Raw genomic sequence first — 20,360 nt, forward strand, 5'->3', positions numbered from 1 at the left:
GATGCCAGATCTGGGTTCCCAGTAAATAAAAACTTCTCACCATTCATATCGACCTCCTTTGTGCAGGTCTATAGATAAAAACAGAGGCAAACAGTGTTGACAAGCAAAGAGATTTCATCATGAAGCACCTTTGCACATTACCATGAAAATTACCTTTAATTTGTCCAAATTAAAACTCTTTAATTTTGCACATGTGCATGTAGTACAGTTTCCTTGAGGTTTTCATCAAAGATATGACCATGCTGTGGTTGTACACGTTGAAAAATCCTGACTTAAATATTTCCGCTGAAAATAAGAGGACCACTCTTGGAGAAAGATGCCAACATACAGGAGCAGAATCTGATTAAAGGTGTGCACTGAAGTTGAGCGTGTGTATGTGCATGGCTGGCACTGAAAGCTGCCGAACACATGAGAGGGTAAGGAAAGCCAAACACTGGGCAGAGCTCTCAGCCTCTTACGAGTACAGAGCTATGGGCATCTCAGTGGTCACAGAAAAAGGGCTTCTTCCCATGCATCTCCATGGAATACAAGGTAAAGATGTCCTGGTGGAATCCAGCCAAATAATTCCTAATTATGAATTTCACATTGGCAGCTCAGGAGGATGGAGAACACTGCGAACGCCACCAGTTCAACACTATGCTGTTATTATCATTTTTTTTTTTCCTTTTAAAAGAATCTGACAGATTCCAGAAACAATGTTACGACCCCTATAGGACTGTGTTTCTATGAGACTGTAAGCTCTTTGGGGGCACAGCACATCTTTTTGTTCTCTGCTTGTCCGGCATCCACCACAACGTGCTTGTCCATGACTTGCCCTATTCGTCAAAGTAATGAAAGAAAGGCTATTTTATAATAAAAAAAGTTCTTTATGACAGCAGAATGATAAATGGTAGACGCCCAGCTCCCACTTCAGCTCTGTCTTTACACAACAATACATTAATTTGTAAATAACCCCTTCCAATTTATGCTGCATCAATGCCACAATACGCACAGAGAGGACGCTTGTTCTGCTCAGTATCCGGCAGTAGTAGCAGGCACAGCTGTACCAACCAATAGTAAACATTTACTGGACACGAAGACCTTTCTGGGCTAATTTAACTGAAGCGGGGAAAGCCTGTGCACAGTTGATAAAAACTATGGAAGACACACGCGTGGCAGTCCAGGACAGTTTCATACAAAAATGCGCAATTCTCTTGCACTGAATCTCGAGAGGCTTGTGCCAGCACCCAAATGGGGACGCACACGAGCTTGGAGTTGTTGCCACAGTCCTGGACGTGCATGCAGGCGTGGCACTTCTGCCCCGTCATACTCAGGGAAGATTTCCCCCCTAATTTCTGTGACGCAGAATAAAGCCTTTTCATCTTTCCTAAGGGGTATGAGAGCTAACATGTAACTAAGACAACAGTAGGCCATTCCGGCACAGCAAATGGTATAGAAGCGGATGGAGAAACTAGAAGAAAAACACGTATAAGGTTGTGGAGAATGATGTAGTAACGTAACTGAGACTATTGTAGTACAAGATGTTCAAGAAGAATTTAGGTTTAGACATGAAAACTTAATTTTGACATTTGTGTTAATAATGTGACATTTGAATATTTCTTAATGTAGCTTTTTTTTTTTACTAGACTATGGCTAATGCTCACAGATGTCTGCTTTCTTATTCTTCAGCATAATTTCGCTATCTCCCCATGCCAAAGTATCGCAACAAATCTGTGATTACTCAGGACACCCATATGCCATGCAGCATGGCTACTACCAGCTTTGGGGAAACAGCGGGAACACGGCCCACGTTTTCTGATTCCAAAAAGCCCGAACCTTTTCCACTTCAACTAATCCCGTCTCTCCCCATTTGGGGCCTGGGCATACAATGTCGATGCCGGAGATGAGCAAACGGTGGAGAAAGGCTCAGGGAACAGACGATTTTGGGGCGTTCAGTGGATGGTGAGCATGGAGCAGGACGCGTCCCAGCCTTGTCTGTCCCCTCAGGTGAGCCAAGCCTTGGCCTCCCTGGCCCTTGCTCCTGCCTGAGCTGCATCCCCAGCTCAGCCCAGAGGGGCGACTGCCATTAAATGCAGTAAACAAACACATGGAAGATGTGAAAACCAGAGCTATGTGTTTCTCCTCCTTTTCTCTTTCCTCCTAACTCGGTCCTTTCCTTTTTATATATATATTTTTTGTCATTTCTGAAGAACACAGCAGTGTTTCCGTGAGACGGGTTTGCTGTCTGCGCTCTCCGCCTGCGCCCCGCAGGATGCTCGGTGCGGCCGCCAGGGCTCCGCCGCCGCCTCCTTCCCCCGCTTCCCCGGTAGGCGCCGGAGCAGCGGCGGCGCCGGCAGAGTCCCGAGCACCGGCAGAGGCCCGACGCAGCGGCAGAGGCTCGGGGAGGCGGCAGAGGCCGGAGCAGCGGCGGCAGAGGCTCGGCCCGGCCCCACAGCCCCGCGCGCCCGCAGCCGCCCCACTCCGCTCCGCGCGCCGCCGCTCCGGCTTTTGCCTCGCGCCCCGCCGCCGCCGCCGCCTCCGCGCGCGCCGCTGCCGCCGCCGCCGCCGCCTGGGCGAGGGGAGCGCGCGCGGGGGAAGTGAGCGCGCGCCGCCGTGCGAGAGAGGCCGCGCGCGCGCGGGAGAGGGCGGGCGCGAGCCCCGTCCCCGTGCGGCCGCAGAGAGGAGAAGCGGCGGCGGCGGAGCGACGCCGAGGCTGTTGTTTACCAGCGTTCACTCTCCGTCGTGCAAAGGGAGCCAGCGCGGAGGAGGAGGAGGAGAAGGATAAAGATAAAGGGGGGAGACGCGGCAGCAGCGCGCTGCAAACTCTGCTGCAAGCGGGCGGCGAATTAATTGGGAGGAGCGGCAGACCCTTCCCCCCCCCTCCCGCCTCCCCGGAGGAATTATAGACCCTTCGCAACAAGCTCCTGGGCTTTGACCTTCAGCAAACCGGATCGCCTTCCTCGTCCCCCCCCCCCCTCCGCTCCCGCCGCCCCCCCAGCTCGCTCGCTCTCACACACACACACAACCCGCCCCCCCCCTTCCCGGCTCCCCCTCCCCCTTCCTTGGGCTGGGCAGCGCGAGGGGAAGGTTTGCAGCGCGCGCACACCCAGAGGAGGAGGGAAAAAAGGAAGGGAGGAAAAAAAAAAAAGGAAAAGGATTTACAAATTCGCTGGGTGGTTTTTGTTGTTGTTGTTGTTGTTGTTGTTGTTGTTGTCGTTGTCGTCGTCCTTCCCCCCCCCCCCCCCCTTCCCGCCCCCGGCGCGATGGCAAGGCGGCTGGGAGGGATGCGAGGAGGAGAGCTGCGGGGGGAGGAGGCGGGGTGCTGAGCCGCTCCGCTCGCCCTGCTGCTGCTTTGTGTGTGTGTCCTGGATTTTTCTTTTTTTTCTTTTTTTTTTTTTTTTTTTTTGGGAGAAGGAGCCTGTGGCAGCGGCGCCGAGGAGAGGAAGAGGAGGAGTAGGAGGGGAGGGGGGGGGGAAAGCCTTTTTAATTCATTTTCGTTCCAAATTCCGCATTTCGAGTCTCTGCAGCTAGCCGGACTTGTGGTAGTGTGGGTGGTGGTTGTGCGTGGGGTGTTTTGTTTTTTTGGGTTTTGTTGGTTTTTTTCCTTCCTTCTTCCTCCCTCCTCGCTGAGCGGGGAGAGGAGCCGGGGGGATCCCGCCAGGGTAGCCCCGTCCCCCGGCGGAGGGACGGCGAGAAGCTGTTGTTGTTTTGTAATAAGATTGTCTGGGTCGCGCCCCCCCCTCCTTCCCACCCCTCACCCCCCCCACCCCCCCGCAGCCCTCACGGTTTTTTTTGTGTGTGTGTGTTGTGTGCGCGTTCCCTCCCGTGTGCGGTGTTTGAAAATGGAGGTTGAAGATGCGGACTGCCAGCCCCGATGTGCCTCATGTTTGCGGCTCCTGTGCACCATGTACCACTGCAGCCAGCGCTGAGGGGGAGACGGCGGCGACCCCCGCCCCGCCGCCCCGGAGCCCGCCCCGCCGGAGACAGCGTCGCCCCGGGGCTTTCATGCCTTGTTGTTGTTGCCGTTAATACATCTTGAATATCTTGTGTATTTTTGGTGTGGTGTGGTTGCTCCGGAAGATCAACACCCAGGGACCTCAAAAACCCTCCGGTTTGCCAGTCCGAAGGGTCTTGTGTGTGTTTTTTTTTTTTTTTTTCCATTTCTTGAGGCAACGTGGATTTATTTATCCGGCCCCGCTTCTCGTCTGCCTTTTGCCTCCTTCGTTATTTTTAGAGGACGGAGAGAGAAAAGAAAGCGAACAATTTTGGACTTTTTTTTTTTTTTTTTCGGAAAGGGGGATTTAGTCCAATTAAAAAAAGAGGAATGAAGTCTGGCGCTGGAGGAGGGTCCCTCGCCGTCGTCTGGGGGTTTCTGCTCGTCTTCGCCGCACTTTGTCTGTGGCCAACAAATGGGGAAAGTGAGTACGGTGCGAGTCGGCCGGCGGGGGGGTGGGGGTGTCGGCAGGGGCGCCCCGGGGCGTGTGAGGGAGCCGCGGAGGGGCTCCCGGTGCGGGTGTGAGGGGCGGCCTGTGAGGGGGGTGCCGGGACGGCGGCTACCGGTGCGTGTTTGGCGGGGGGAAGAAAGGGGAGCGAGGGGGTTCCCCGTGTGAATGTGTGTGAAAAGGTCGGTGAGGGGGTCCCAGGGGTGTGTGTCTGTGATGGGGCTCCCCGGCGTGTGCGGTGTGGTTGTGTGAGGGGGCTTCCCGGTGTGTGCGTGAGGGGGTCCCTGTGTGTGAGGGAGCTCCCGGGGCTCCCCGGTGTGTGAGCGTGTGGGGCTTCCAGGGGGGTGTGTGGTGTGTCTGTGAGGGGGCTCACGGGGGTGTGTGAGGGGCTGGCTCCCTGTGTGAGTGTGAGGGGTTCGGTGAGGGGCTCCCCGGGGCGTGTGTCTGTGAGGGGTCTCCCGGGGGTCCCTGTGCATGAGGGGCTTTGGGGCTCCTGGGGTGTGTGTGAGGGGGCGCCTCTGTGCGAGGAGCTCCGCGGCTACCGGTGTGCGTGAGGGGTTCCCTGTGTGTGAGGGGGCTCCCGTGGGGGGTGTAAGGGCCTCCCGGGGCTGGACGCCGTTTCCCGCCGCGGTGCGCGGGTTTCGCCCCTGCTCGTGGGGAACCTGCGTGTTTTCCCTCCAGTTAACGCGTCTGCTCCCCCGACACGTTTAACGACGCGGGGCCGCACGCCTCCATCCCTCCCTCCTTTCTCCCGGGGGCGGCTGCCCGCTGTTACACACGGGGCGGGCAGAGCCGCAGCCCCCAGCCCGGAGGAGGGGGCCGCCATGCCCGCCCGTCCCCTCCTTTGTGTTTCCCTCACCTGACCCGCGTACTCCTGACCCCCCCCGGGGCCCGCCGCCGTGTTTGGACCTCCGCAGCCAGGGCTGCGAGCTGCGTAGTAAACACTTGCAGCCCGGGAAAGAGCTTCATCTTTGTCAATATTGAGCGTCTGTGTGCAGTAACCTGCCGTAGCGAAGGAGGAATTCCTGGAAATAAAGCGCTTTGGCGTTTATTGCCGCTTTACTGCCTAGGAAGGGTTTCACTCGCTCTGCTCGGGGTGCAGAATCACGGTGGCATCCCGCAATCTAAAGGTCGCAGTCTTGCTGGTTGGTTGGTGTTTTTTTAGGTTGATTCTTTACGTTTGTGCGTAAATAGAAACGTTTGATGGCTGGATGGGCTATATCCCTAAAGGTGATTTTTTTTTGTTGTTGTTGTTCCTCAAGCAGCTGCATTTAGAATGAAAATAATGTTGCACCCAGCGTGAAGGTTTTTGTGCCGTGGGCTCGGCAGCTGCGAGCGGCTTCCCCCGCCCGTGCGGGGGCTGCTCCGGCAACAACGCGGTTCGTCGCGCGGGACCGACCCGCCGGGTCCCCGGCGCACCGGGCTGCCCGGGTCCCTCCCGCCGCTTATCGTCCGCCCATCGCTCTGTCTGTCCGTCCGCGTTCTTCGGGAGTTGCAAAAGCCCCGACTTTTGTTATTGTGCGTTTCAAACCTGCGGTTATGTTGCAGTGCCCGCCCCCTTCGGGCGCAGGGGGAAATAAAGGGGGCAGGGACGGCTTGGCGCTGCGATTGATTAGGCTGCAATCATCACCATATTAATCCCGGCGCTGATCGGTTTTCTTCTGGTATGTCGGGTTCATGCTGGATTGAGGATCTCTTGCATGAAATTAGCCTTCCCTTGTTTTCTGGAGCGTCCCTGTAGGTAGGGAGATGGTAAATATGCCTTGGAGCCCAACCATTTTAAAAACGGCTCCCTCTCCTTCGGCATCTGCAGAAACAGGGATGTTTCTTTACTGCGTCTTGATGCTTGTAATTTCTTCTGCTGTGGTTTTTTTTTTTTTTCAACATACTCCTTGAGCTGTAGTTGTGTGCCTGTCACTTTGAAAAAGATGTGCTTTGTTGGAGGGAAGGAACGGATAGATCAATTTTCTCCCATTTTAAATGTAAAGGGAAAGAATTTAGGAGCTAGAAAGGCTTTTTCTAAAAGTAGTAGTTTCAGGTTGAGAAGAAAGGGAAGTTCTTTGGATGCACTGACAATGAGGCTAACTACAACAAAATCAAAATGTGAGCAAGAAGCGCAGAGATGGAGTCTGTAATGCATGTTGAGTAATACTGTGTTTCATTAGCTGGTGAATGCCAATTAACTCCTTGCAAATTAAGGCCCAACTTAGGCTTTTGCATGGTAGTGGCAGGGCCAGCTAGGGCTGGAGAGCCGCAGTCTTACATCTATGAGTTTAACTTTTTGGCTAGAGCCAAAAGTTTAGGTTTTCGAGAAGGAAGATTAATCTTTAAGTTTAAAAACAAAATCCCAGTGCCCGTCTCCAGGGAAGGGCTTACAAAGGATCGAGTAACTTGGAGAAACAGAACAGGAGAGGAGGGGGAAGGTCTAGCATACCCATAAACTGCTAGGATACACGCTTAAAATTATTTTTTTCTTGCCTTACCTGGTACAGAACATCTTCAAATAAAAATGCCTGCCCAGCTCTGTCAGTAAAATAAGGCAGGACAGTATGTTAGGATTTTAAGTTGCACTCCTCTGAAGTGTTTGCGGTTGCACTTAGTTAAAATGACCCAATTAAGAACCTCCCAAATGAAATATCTTCTTCTGAAGAAGATCTAGGCATTTAAATATGGGAAGATAGCCTGAAAAACTTGTCTTAGCTGAATACTGCCTCTAATCGATCGCCTTTGTAGTTTACAGTTTAATAGCCTTTGTTTTCACGAGTTATTGCTGAAAGAATTTTGCTGTTAGGGGGAAAAATGATCTCCAGAGCAGATGTTTTGCATCTCTTCATATTCTTCTCTCTCTCCACAATAGTGGAAGGAAGATTAATCTTAATTTTTATTTGTTTTTCATATATACTGTGTCACAGCTAAAAGGCACTTCCATTTTCGGTCAAACAAGCAAGGCATTCCTAAATAGGAATACAAAGGAGTTACAACAGGAGGGGAGAGACCCGTCCCTTTAATGCTAAATTATATAAAATCTGTTCGTGGTTATATGACAGAAACCTCTTAAAAATGCAGGTAGCTTCAGTGGAAAGCTTCTGATTCAAAAACAGTCATTAAAAAATTCAGAGAATTTCCTGAGATCTTGTTAGAGCAGCACGGAAATAAAAATAAAAAGACTCTTCGTTAAGTATGTGCTGGTGTAACAGTGCATTTGATGTGCAGAGCTACAACTGTTGGAGAATGCTTCATCCTGGCGGTGGGTTTAAGCGTAAACACTGTGTTTTCTTCCTTTTTCTACCTTGAGCACGACAGGGTTTTGATTTTCATCCTTGTGTACATTTACAGAGGGAATGTCTAGAAGGGAATGGGTTAAACATTTAGAATAAAAATAATGTTTTCAGGTCTGGTGATACTTCAGACAGACTGATAGATACCTTGATGGATATGTTCATGTTCGCTCTGAGCTTTTGTTTGTCTATCCAGGCTATATTTTATGTTTCTGATGTTAATAAACAGTAGCTCATGCTGTGTGTGTTTAATCTCTCTCGCAGGTTGCTTAGTAAATACCCTCATGACCTCCTGAGTGTCAGCGTTATACACGCCTAGCTTTCACATCAGCGTTTTCATATACACCTAGTGGTTAGTGAATGTTGTTAAATGGGAGTTGGATAATTCCTCCTCTAATTGAGGTTGTGAATAGAAAATGCCAGAGCGTTGAAGGAATTGGTGTCAGTCGGGTTCACCAGAAAGAGGAGAGGAGGGAAATGTTCAGGGAGTGACGGGGATTGGAGTCCATGGGAAGGAGCGGTGAGCCAAGCAGTACTTTGAGTTTTTTTGATTGTGTTAGATTGCACTTTCAAAGCGTTTCCATACCAGAACTGGAGCAAAGGCTTGTGTGACTCAGAAACTGAAAGGGTTAGGAAATGGTAGTGACTTAGCTAATATCAGGCAAAATGTGTTGAGAACGTGAGAGAGCAGAGGAATGGGTGTGGAAAGATGAGTGTTAGAAGTTTCAGTGCCGAACCAAGATTTGAGAGAGAGAAATACTCTTTGTGTAAAGTGAACGAAATTTAACTTAGTTCTTAAGTATGTGGTAAGAAGTGAGGAAAGGAAGGGGCTGCAGAGAACGAGAAGACAGATCAAATAGTGTAACTTCAGTGCAACAGACAGCGTGGTTTATTTGATTTAATAGAGAAATTTGATAAACTCATGTTAATTTTTATGTCAGCTTTTCCCTGACCAGTTGTTCCTTCACACTAATTCTAGAGTATAGTAAAAGCACAACTCCAGTGACACTAAAATTGTTTTCATCTTGAAATATACACGCAGAATCTAGTGTTGAGGACTTTCTATGTGATTATTTTTGAATCTGTCTTTGTTGGTAAATAATTAAATTCTATCAGTATATGTTACCTTGGGAAAAGTTGTTTCAAATCTGTTTAATTTTCTGCTAATCTGGCATTTACTAAGAAAATCTTGGAGGAGAATGTCTTCAGTGAGGGAAATTTTTATTTCTTTTTTTTAAGCATCTAATATTTAGAATTAAAATACATTTCAGCACTGAAACTATGAGCTTTAAAGGACAATTTCAATTCATGTTTAACTGAAGCTTTTTTTCCCCTCTTTCCCAATAATTATTATTTTTTTCTTTTTATGCTGAGGTAGATTTTACCAGTGATCACTGTAACTATTAACTCAGTGAGACCAGAAGAGGCAGTTTTGTTAAGTGATTAATTATATTGTGTGTATATTCCATCTGTGTGAATTGTGAGCTACCGCAAACTTCAGTGTAAAGAAGTTTGTTTATGGTCCTGAACTTTGAGAGAGAGAGGAAATAATATATGCAGGAAACCTGTTTTTCTCACAGTGGATGTTAACTTTATGATCCCACACAGAAAACAACTTATCTAGCTCATCATCTGTAATGGCCCTAAAGTTCATAACTTACAAAATGTAATGAATTAAATTGTTTTTTAAAAAAAATTAGAGCTTTTATCTAGATTATCTGCAGTTAAATTAATAACTTCATGAGCATGATTTTCCTTTCTTGAAAAGTTGATGACCGGGAAGCAATGGCAACTTTCTGAAAAAGTTCTTTAAACTTTGGTTTATGAAACGAAATACATTCTTATTTGGATTTTAGTGTAAAGCTTTCACATTTGGAAATGCTTTGTGATGTTATCAAGTAGCAGCTGTTTCTTATTTATATGTGTGAGTGCGCACATAGGAATGGGTAAGCTGCAGTTTGTTATTGAAAACTATTGTGTATGTTACTAAATTTTAAAAAAAGCAGCAGTTTGAGTAATTGTCTCGAGAGTCTCATAATTAAAGCTGTTGCAGATTTGTAGTTTCAGTTTATTTCCAATCTTTCTGACAAAGTTGAGCTTTTAAGGTTTCTGGGCTTAGGTGGTAATGGATCATGCTGCTTTTAAGAGTTCTGCGTTCAGAAAGACTTCAGGAATGCAATGATGTGTTTGAAAGGTAGAAATACTGTTTTAAGTATTTTGATATATTTGACATGTATAATTTTTCTATCACTGTAAATTGTATAGACAGCCTCTTTGTGTAGGTTAGTTGGATTAGTTTTTATGATTTATGAAAGCCACTTTAAAAAGAGTAGTTTCAAATTTTTTTTTATTGTACAAAAGCAGAACTCAACAAACAGCAGTTGATGAAGACGCATTTGGCGGTTGTTAGCCAGTTTGTCTTGTGTGTGGTTTTTTTGGGTTGTTTTTTTTTTCCCTCTTAGCCAGTCATGACAGGTACAATCTGGACTGATTTCTGTAGTACTATATTTGTCTTTGAGACAAACTTTGAGGATGGGCAAATGATTAGCAACATACAGTGTTCATTCATATATTTCTGTGCTCTGCAAATAGAGCTGTACCAAGTCCTTAAATTCAAAAATAGACTGTAGTTCTTTTAGGCAGGACTTATTTTTGCTAAGTAAGTTTGATAATAGTTTGGCTTATTCATTAATTAAGGAGATATGTTCTGGCAAAACTGGTGTTAGCATGGTGCTGTGTTGTGAAGGTTTAACTTGCATTTATCACTGAAAGTTTTTCTTCTTAACCTTTGCAAATGCTAAATATGAGCAGTTCCCTTAGGATATCTTTCAAGACACCAATTAACTTCTTCGATGTTGATATCCAAGAAGTTGCTGTTGTGGCACAGAGTTATTTAAAATGTGCTGAAAAGCAGAATTGTTATTTCTGCATTTACAGATTGATTTGCATATGGCTTGTAAGCTTTAATGTCATATAATTTTATTTATTTATTAATTTTTGAATATCCAGGTGTGTATATGTCCTGTTACTCTATTCCTTTCTTGGTAAACTTGGTGATATGAGCAGAAGTAAGCGTCTATATGTTTCAGTGACTCCCCAGATAGTTTTTTCAAGGAGACTGTTTTTGACCTGCCCAGTGAGAAGGGACCTCACACCCCAATAAAGTACTACGGTTATTCCTCTAGAGGCACAAATCCGCTTAGTAAATATTTTGGTAGAAACAGCAAATGTATGCTTTTGTAGCAACACAAAGTTATTTTAATAATACCTTGGAGCAATAATTTATGGTAAGATTGTCGCTGAAGAGAAGTGCCAACCAGGTTATACTTTAAGAACTTCGTGCTATGCTGTTGACTTACAAAAATGTGTACCTTATACAAATAAGAAACTTTTTAAGCAGGGCATAGGTGAACTGCACATGTATATGCTTTACTGTAATAGTATATAAAATAGGAGTGTGTCCTGCATTTGTGAATACTTGGTTTGTGAAGATGTGTGTTTCAGGCAAGTCCAATGACCTAATGAGTTTGTTTGGCATGTGTTGCCAGTGAGGCACATAGTATTGAAATAGCTGTGCGACCAGTCAGGCCGAGTGTTATCTGCACACCTCTTATTGGTGCCATTACATGCTGTAAAGATAGCTCTGTTTACTTGGAAGTGTGAGCATCAACTCTGATCAAAACACTTTCCCTTAACAGGTGGGCTTTTTTTGGAGTTCTTTGGTGAACATCCTTTCTTTGTGTGGAGGAGGGCAGTGTCAAAATGTGACAATATCAGGCAAACGCAGAGAATATGAGAGTTCCTAATGATAGAGGCAAACTTTACAAAAGTGTGTTTCTTCCTGCTGTTGAATGGGTGGTGGGTCATTTTTACTGATTGTTTCCAGAAGCTTATAGTTCTTTTTCTTCAACACGAATGATTCACAAATTAGTACACTACTCATTTACGTCAGCTGCTTGTACAATACTGTTCAAATAGCAAAAGGTTTGATTGGAGGCAGGAGAGAAGAATTTTTTGAAATTCAGAATGCATGAAATGAATACATACTGAAGTAGTCAAAGATCCCTTGTACTTTATCAGAGAGCAGTCTGCTTGAATGAAAGGTACTGTACCTGCTGTTAAGTTTATAAACTTGGTTTATACAGATTACTTTTTAAATTATTCATGATGCTACATTACAAGTATATCTGACAGGTTTAAAATAAATGGCTTGATGGTAAGAGGGAACATGCATAAATTAGAGCTGGGATAATGTGCTCTTTGAAGTATCTCTTCCATTTGTTACTACTGGAATACAGTAGGTAGCTGCAGCTGAATGTGTGATTCTGAAGTATGGAGTACATCATTATCTTCAAACTGTGTTGTAGTGGCAGTTCTTATGTAAGACAGATGAGATGAAGTGGCAGGGGGGACTAAGGTGCTCACTTGGTATTTAGTTATATACACGTTTCTACTGAAACGTGGAGGGTGTTAGTGGGATGAAACTTCTATAAGCATAGCAGTTGAAAGAGTCTGCTGGTAGCTGTGAGTTCGTAAGCTTAGCATAGCATCACACTGTTTTATTTACTCTTTTTTTGTTAGTGTTCCTGTGGGTTTGTAAGAGGAGTTTTAGTAAGGTGATAGGTTTTCCCTTAGACTTAGTGGGATGCTGTATCTGGTTTGCTTATAGATCATGGTGCTCGGCCTGAGAAGTCTTTTTGATCTGTATGCACAGAAAAACTTTGCAAGAGCTGAACTGTTGTGTTTGAAAAAGGTTATTGGTGGGGAAAGAGAATTCCAGATCTCTGGGAAGCAAAACCATCTTCCCCAAACATAAATTGACACAGGGCTGGTTTTCCTGATTTGTAGACAGGCAGCTCATTATGTTTGAGAAGCAAATAGTTTATGGTGTAGAAAAAACCCTAAAATGACGTGTGATAGAGCAGCCCTCAGAAATAATCAGAAGTTTTTCTGAAAGTGGAAGGTTGTCTTATAGAGATGGATAGTTCAAATCTTAAGTCTTAATCAAATGGGTACAGCATTTTGGAGCAAGGTCTGGTGGCAGCTGCTCCTGGAAACAGTTTATAACCAAACTTTAAAAAGAGAATTGGCTTGGATTTAGGAAGGGCTTTATCCCTGGATCTCACTGGGGTCGTTTCCTCATTATTTGCATTGGCTTCAGTTTAGAGTCGTCTTCACGTTTTGTCCTTTTACAAATAGTATGTTTTGCTTCCTTGCCATTCCTGTCACCTCCCCTTGGGTCCTTCTGCGTGAGAGTAGTTTGTACCTTGAAAGGCTTAAAAAGCCCATTGTGGTCACCTCGTGGGAGGAGTGAAAGCACTGGCACTGCACTGTAGGAACAAACACGTATTTGCGCTGCTCAGCTGATCTTAGACTAACATTTGGCTGTAGTGTTAGAGTTGAAATTGCAATGGAAATACCTTGTTTGTCTCATCCCCTGTGCTCTTTGCCGGTGCAGAAATTCCTTTTATTGTGGTGTTTTTGTTTCTTTCTCCTGGGGGTTTTGATGTGTAGTTAAATTGTTACTGTTGTCTTCTCTAGTCAAATTTCATGTATCCCACTGGGGATTTGGTTTGTTCTCCAAAATACTGATGGAGTTAAATAGTGTGGATTGTTCTTAAGCTTTCAGGTGGCTCTACTTTTCTTTTAGCTGAGAACCAGTGTTAAGAGAGGCACTTAACATGATGATGGCACAAACTGTGTTAAGAGTTCACAGACCCACTGGGATGGAGCAGGGAGCCCACTGGAATCGTGATGGTGTCTGGCTGCCATGGTGGGATTCCTAGCTGCTGCTTCTCTCTGTTCTGTATCCCCAGCAGGTGGAAGCAGCTTGTGGTTCTGTATTGATTGTAGTTAACATCTTCTTTCAGTTTATTGTGGATGAAGCTTTTTTTTTTTGAGATGGATGTGCATTTTGGTCCCTTGCAAACTTCCTGGGAAGTATGGAGGGAATGAACATCCATCTGTGTCAAGATAAGCATTTAAGTTGCTGGTTTTGTGTGTGCCTTGCTCCTGTTCCTTGGATCCCAGAGGTTCTGAGACTAGGGGAAAGAAGGTTGCAAACCAGTACGACCTATGACCATTTCTGTGTGGAGGAGGTTGCCAAAAGTCAAAGGGTCTGTTAGTCCTGTTGCTCATGCACCGCGGATGTGGGGATGTTTTAATAAGTTATGTTGGTATTTCCTTGCAGCTCTTCCAGTGACTTACACCCATGATGGACGTTGAGTCTGTGCTGTTGTTACTCTACAAAAGAGCAAAAACAGAGTTTAAGAAAAGCACATTTGTTGATCCAAACTTGAGACTTGGCTTCGTTTGAGCCTGCCTGGGTCTTGTCTGGGAGTGACTGAAGGTTTTGATTGTTTGTCTGTTTCCTTTTTTTGTGTGTGTGTGCTAATACAATGTTTGTGTTTTTGTCACATTGAGTAGACTGACTACGTGGACAAATATTTTCATTGATATTGTGTCTCATCAGGAGGCGTGTAATATGTGTTTAATACTTAAATTAGGTTATGAGTCCCTTTTAAAATCCAAGCTTGTATATGCTTCGATGGGTTGTGGTTCTAAAATGTGGCCAGCGTTACCAGTGAATGAACAAAGGTCCTTTCAAGTTGCTTCAGTTGTTATCCTACAGAAATAAGGCACAGACAGAGAAATGCATTTGAGTGTGCGTGTGTATGTGGCAGTGGTTCTGGACTTCATTTCACATGTGTTTCTGCTGGACATTGTTTTTACATGGTTTGTGTTTTGTGTATCTCTTTTGGTAGTTCATTGTTAAGTAAACATGTTGAGTTAGCTGTAAGGCTTTAGTGCCAAATGCCCACTGATGAGATGTATTAGGGTTTTGTTGTTCCCAAGCCATACTGAGAAACAACGGCTTTACAATTCAGTACATTTGAGGAAGATTACAAAAAGAATTCGGGGTGGATTGCAATCAGCACTTCAAAAGCAATAGCTTTGGAGTAACTGCTATAACACAACACAGCCCATGGAAAAACACTGTCATCTTAACAGATGCAGTGTTATTTTGGAGATTCCACTGTATAAATACATGGACTGTGGTTAAATTTTGATGGCAACAGATGCAATCTCGGTTCTTGATTCTTTCATCTCTTTAATATTTAAAAATATCCAACAAAGTAAAAGAAAAAACAACATCCAGGCTGAAAATATGCCTTGGGTAAATTGTTGGGGCTGTACCTTTTGGGCCTTGTTTCATTTCAGATATGTCACTGCAGATTAGACTTGGGCAGAGTAAATGCTCATCTCTGTGAGGGCGTCTCTGCAACTGCTGCTACTCACGGCTTATTGTACCATTTGCATATGAATGGAATTATTCAGCTATACTTAAGAAATGTCAGCAAGATTGAAGTCAAAGTTGGTTAACCTGGCAAAAAGATATTTCCAGTATTTTTCATGAAAGAAAGTGATAGTATGAAGACAAGAATTACATATTCCACTGGCTAAGCCGACATTGTCTGAGGATTTTCTTGATGTTTTTGTAGTTGATATCAGTGATTTTATTTTTAAATTTGTCCGCAAGACATCGCAATGTTTGAGGGCGAGAGAATTGGAATGTGTGAATCAGATGTTGTATCGTAATGCTGCACAGTTGTGTTCACATTTGTTTTTCTTTCCAGATTTGGTTTTGTTTAAATACTGATTTGACAAATACGAATTGAAAGCAGGGGTCTTCTTTTTTTATGATCAGCAAATAAAGCATCATAGCAAGATGGTGTTATCAGTGCATTCACCTCTGTCCATCCACTAGTTTGGTAGAAAAGCCTGAAGTTAAATTCTGTAACTGGATTTTAAAAAGGGACCGGATAATTTTTGTGAGCAACGACATTGGTAGTCATGCATGCTAAAATAGGGAGTGATCACATCTCGTGCTTCAGAAGCTGACAGTATGCAAGGGTTGGGAAGAAATTGTATTCCTCCTCCGGGTGTTTGTATTTCCCTCCCCATTTGTGAAAAAACAGAGAAATGCTACCCTTGAGGAGTGGTTAAAGGACTTGTTTTTAGAACCCTGATGTGATTTGAGATGCTCGTGTGACTCTGCCATCCAGGTGAAGGCACTTTCACCAGGAAGCTGTGTGTTGTCAGGCGTTCAAAGACTGTACTCTTAGCAGAAGTATGAGGGTGGGGGTGTTGGAATCAGCTTGGCTGATAAGGAGATAGTATGTTACACTAAAAATAAACCCCAGATCTTCACAGGCGACTGTTAAGATTACCTGGTATCACATGGAGTTAGAATAAAACAAAAGTTGAGGTGGCTTGAGCATCGTTTGGCGTCCCTACGAGGATGTGCTGTGATGTTGGTTGTTCGTTCGTTCCACAGGATTTCTCTTCATTATTCAGGAGCAACTGCGTTTATGGAAGTGTGGAGCTATTCAGTGTTTCTTGCTTGTTGCATCTGTGGCCATGGCCTTGTTTACTGCAGTATCAAAATACTGTTCTGACCTCAGGATGGCTGTCGCTGCTGGTGGTGTCTCATGCCTCAAGTTCATCTTTAACACCCTCGCAGCTTCCCCCAGACCTGGTGAGATGAGAAGATGTGAATCCCGTTTAATAGGAGGAAGCGGGTGGGGGAGAAATGAAGAGCAGAGAGGCAGAGGATATAATTGTCATGTCCACCGATTTTTGCAGGGGGAGGGAGGAATGCTCCATTTAAGTTGTTTACGTACCCTGGTTGGGTATGTCTGCCTCTGTTCTCCCTCTCTATCAGTAATCTATCTCTCAATAGTGTCACATGCTCACTACATGGCTCCTTGATGTCTTGGTTGAAGAAAACAAGGCGAGACTGCAAGGCTGGCTTTGTTGGTGTTGATCCTGGTGCCCAGAAAGTGATGAAGATAGTTCTACGCTGTGGGTCTGTGGGATGCTGTGTGCCATCATATCTGCTGAGATGTTCAGAGGGTGGAAGGGTTCATTTTCCTCCTGGCTGATTTAACTAGCAAGTTACACTGGCTTATGGAAGGGCGTGATGAGAGCCTGAGGGGATGGAATCGTGTGGTTGAGAATGGGGCGAGGGAGAAGCAAAACAAATGGTTGCTTTAGTGCAGTTCTCCAACAAGCCGTACTTTGTGCTTTTTGTGTCTTGGCCATGAAAGGTGGGTTTCGGTGACTCAGCTGTGCATCACTCGGGACTCTGGGACTGTAAGGGGAAATAGCTCCTCGGGGTTAGGGAGCATTCACTATGTAGATGGACATCTCTCTGCATTGGTGCTGAGGTGCAGCATTGCAGCCCACCCCTTGCTGGCAAGGGGCAGCTGCTGCAAAGACAGAGCCTTGTCCTGAAACGGCTGTGAATCTCAACAGGAGGAGTAGCGTGTTACCATCCAACCATCTTTGCAAAGCCGCTGAATTATTTTTATTGAAATATGGGGAGTTCATTTGTTTAGCGAAGACAGGCTTCAGTGAAAGCTGTAGGCTAAGTGCTTGATGAATGTAATAGTTTTACAGAATTAAAAACAATTCTGGTGCTTCCGCTGGGCACTGTGACTCTGCATAGCTTCGTAACCTTCTGGTGGACATGTCGTGAATTTTAGTCCCGTTTGTCCTTCAAAGTTTGTTTCTTCCTTAGTATGAAGGCCTCAAAACACTACTCTACCATATTATAATTTTTTTTCTTTTATTGAGATGGAGTGCGAGTGATTTTCATAATGACTTAAAACAGCATGCAGGAAGAGCTTGCTTTAAATACACAGTTTTAATCTCATTTTGCATATTTTTGTCTGGATTTTTTTTTTAATTGGCTGACAACTGTTAGAACACCTTGATTTGCAGATACAACCTTTTTGGAAAATACAGGCTTTTTTTGCCAACGAATAGCATTTGCCATTTCTGCACATTCATCTAAATAATTGGATGCCTTGGATACATTTACTCAGATCCTTAATTTTCACACTTCTAAGTGACAAAATGGCAAATGATGTGTTTTCTGGTAGATTACTTCTCATTTGTGTTACTTTTTTTTTAGTTGAATGGAAAATGGAATTTTAATTGAAATGCAGATCTGAATTTTGAGACTTAATTAAAACTTCAAGTGTGATGGACAGGCATGATTTAAAAAAAATCAATAGAGAAAATAGTTTGTTATTGTTTCTCAAAAGTTTAGAGCTAATAGATCTTGCTCGCTGTTTCACAGGTTTCTATGCAAGAGTCCTTTTTAATTTGGAAATAATTGCTCGTTGAACCATTTGAGTAAACTGAGAGGCACTTGCAGAAGTAGCTGTTGAACGTAAAAGCTATCTTAGCATTTCAACAAAGGGTGGCTCCAAGAGAGCTCTGAACAGTAAATTCATCAATCCAAACTTTCTTGTATAAATTATATGCTTACTATTTTTATTTTATTTAAATTACAGTAGGCATTTGCCCTAATATATGCTGTTATAATTTCATGTTAGATTTGTAATTGAGTTTATTTTTAGAAGAATGCATGTAAGTGGTTTATATAAAATGATTTTCTATTTTTGTAAATGAAATAATAGTTTTTTATTGACTTTTAATTTCATGCAAATGTGGGTTTTTTGGCTCGGAGGTTATGTAAGCAGAAAGAAATCTAATGATTTGAGAGTGTTCTCATAATATAAAGAATAGAAGATTGGTTGTCAGTAGCTAGGGGCACTGCTAGGCAGAGTTAACTCTTATTTAGGCATGTTCAAATTGAGTGATGGATGTTAATAGGGTGCAGTACAATGGGTTTATATAAAAAAAATTGTTTGTTGCTTGTTCTTCCTGGTTAAACTAAGAAAGCCAGATTGTAACTGCGTTTGGAATCTGACAGGGAGATAAGAGAGATGGTCATAATGTGGTGATTTCTCAAGATGCCTGAACATGTCACAATCCATGGCAAGTCTGATGGACAAGGGAGTGTTAATTGTGTGCAAGCCAGACTTGCTATTTTTAATTTGGCCTCGCTATCGTGTCTCTTCACAGATGAATTTGAAGGCTAAGGGGAGTTGAGTGATGACTCATTATTGAGTTAGTAAAATCACAATTGATCTCCATTTCCTGTTGATTCCAAAATTACTGAAGTGTGAAAGCTGAGAGTGACTGATGACTTCTTGGAGGGGAGTTTGGGGGTGGAATGTGGAAGTGACTCTTGTCTAAAGTAATTCAATGCTGCCCTGGGTGTTAGTACAAAAATGTCTATAGTGAGAACAGGTGTGTGTCTGAGATGGGAGGCTTTGAAGAAAGTGTGATGGTCTGGCTTGCTGAGTTATGATAATCTAAATGATAATCTAAATGATGAATCTAAATAATCTGAAATGAAGAATCTAAAATCTGAAATGAAGTAATGATAATCTAAATAAACTAAAATATGCTCTTCAGCAAGGTGGGGGGGAAGAGGTCTCTTAAGTAGCTACTGATAGACGTTTAAGATGAAACTTTTCATTAGTCCTCTCGGTATTGGCAATATCTTCTGATTGACCTATGTTTCTGTCACTTAGCTCAGAAGATTTTTATCTTGAAATCCCTTTGCTCCCAGGTACTATTTACTGTGAGAGCCTCCTGCTCTTTTGCAGCGTGACTACCGAGTGGACGTCAGACGGCACGATGGCAGAGAATGGGATGTAGGGACAGCAGTGTTGTGCAATGGAGGAAATCTTGCATATCTTGGTTATTGTTTGCAATTATCTTTTGATGAATCCTTGATCTCCTCATTCTGTAGCTTTATTCTTGTGGTGAAATGGGATTAATGCTCTTTCGACAGATACTAATTAGAAATGTGTTAACGTGCAGGTAAGATTTAAAGTTTCTTTTTTTTCTCCTAGTACTTACTGTTAGCAAAACTTTTTTGTTGTTAGTAACTATTAAGTTACATTACAAGACTCTGCCCACATTGATTATGTGGCAGTAAATTCTGCTGAAAGGGGGTTTATTGGAAGAAATTAAAGGGAGGATATATGCTGTTCCACTTGGAAACAAGCTATAAGGAAGCCTTGAAGTATTGCTTCAGGAAGAGAAAACTTAGTTTAGTTCCCCAGAGGAATAAGAGGAGGTGTAAGGTAAGGCCGTCCCTTCTCCTGTGTTTGTTGCATCCCTCACAAAATCCTGTTTTTAAATAATTTTTCTGAAGTGGTAATTTGGAATGCAAAATAACAGTCTGTGTTCTGTCTTATAACTATTCAGATGGTCTTTGAACCGTTGAAACATGTCATGGGTGTACATTCTGATATGCTGTGTTAAAACAGAAATAAAAACGAGGAGAAGGAGAAATGTATTTTTTTCCTTGGAAAGTGCGTACGAGTTTTTCCCAGTGTTGCCGTATTTAGGATTATAGAAAACTGAGAAGCAGGAAAAAGAGACAGTTGATCTTGCTGTCTGAGAACAGCTTGGTTTTCAAATTTATAAACAATTCAGGAAAAAAAAAATCTTCAAGGCTTCTTGACAGGCTAGGTGTGTGGTTTTTCACATTCAGAAAAGTTGATTCAGTTGGTTTGGCTTTTGCAAGGGAACAACTAGTGAAATAAATTGCTCTGAGAGGGTATAAAGAACTTTCCTTTCCTCTAGAAAAAGTTGGGCAAACATGGAGCACTGAGTTGCGTGGTTGCAATTTGGTGAACCGTGGAAAGGACACTAGTTTTCAAAGAAGTTTGATGTTTCTTCAGGGTGTTGTGAATTCAGAGCTAAGAGTTGCCACACTTAAAAAGACATG

The 20,360-nt window shown here is 43.9% G+C and overlaps 1 protein-coding gene across 2 annotated transcripts in view; it reads left to right on the forward strand.

Moving 5' to 3' along the window:
• The first annotated feature begins 3,278 nt into the window (after nt 1-3,278).
• The window catches only part of IGF1R (insulin like growth factor 1 receptor), a 190,122-nt gene continuing 173,040 nt past the window's right edge, over nt 3,279-20,360 (forward strand). For both annotated transcript variants that reach the window (XM_074601120.1, XM_074601121.1), the window contains exons 1-2: nt 3,279-3,335; nt 4,275-4,397. In XM_074601120.1, the coding sequence (XP_074457221.1) occupies nt 4,304-4,397 (94 nt within the window). In that variant the 5' untranslated portion in view covers nt 3,279-3,335; nt 4,275-4,303. The remainder of the gene's footprint in view (nt 3,336-4,274; nt 4,398-20,360) is intronic.

The sequence above is a fragment of the Larus michahellis genome, chromosome 9 (genome assembly GCF_964199755.1).
Source record: "Larus michahellis chromosome 9, bLarMic1.1, whole genome shotgun sequence".
NCBI lineage: Eukaryota > Metazoa > Chordata > Aves > Charadriiformes > Laridae > Larus > Larus michahellis.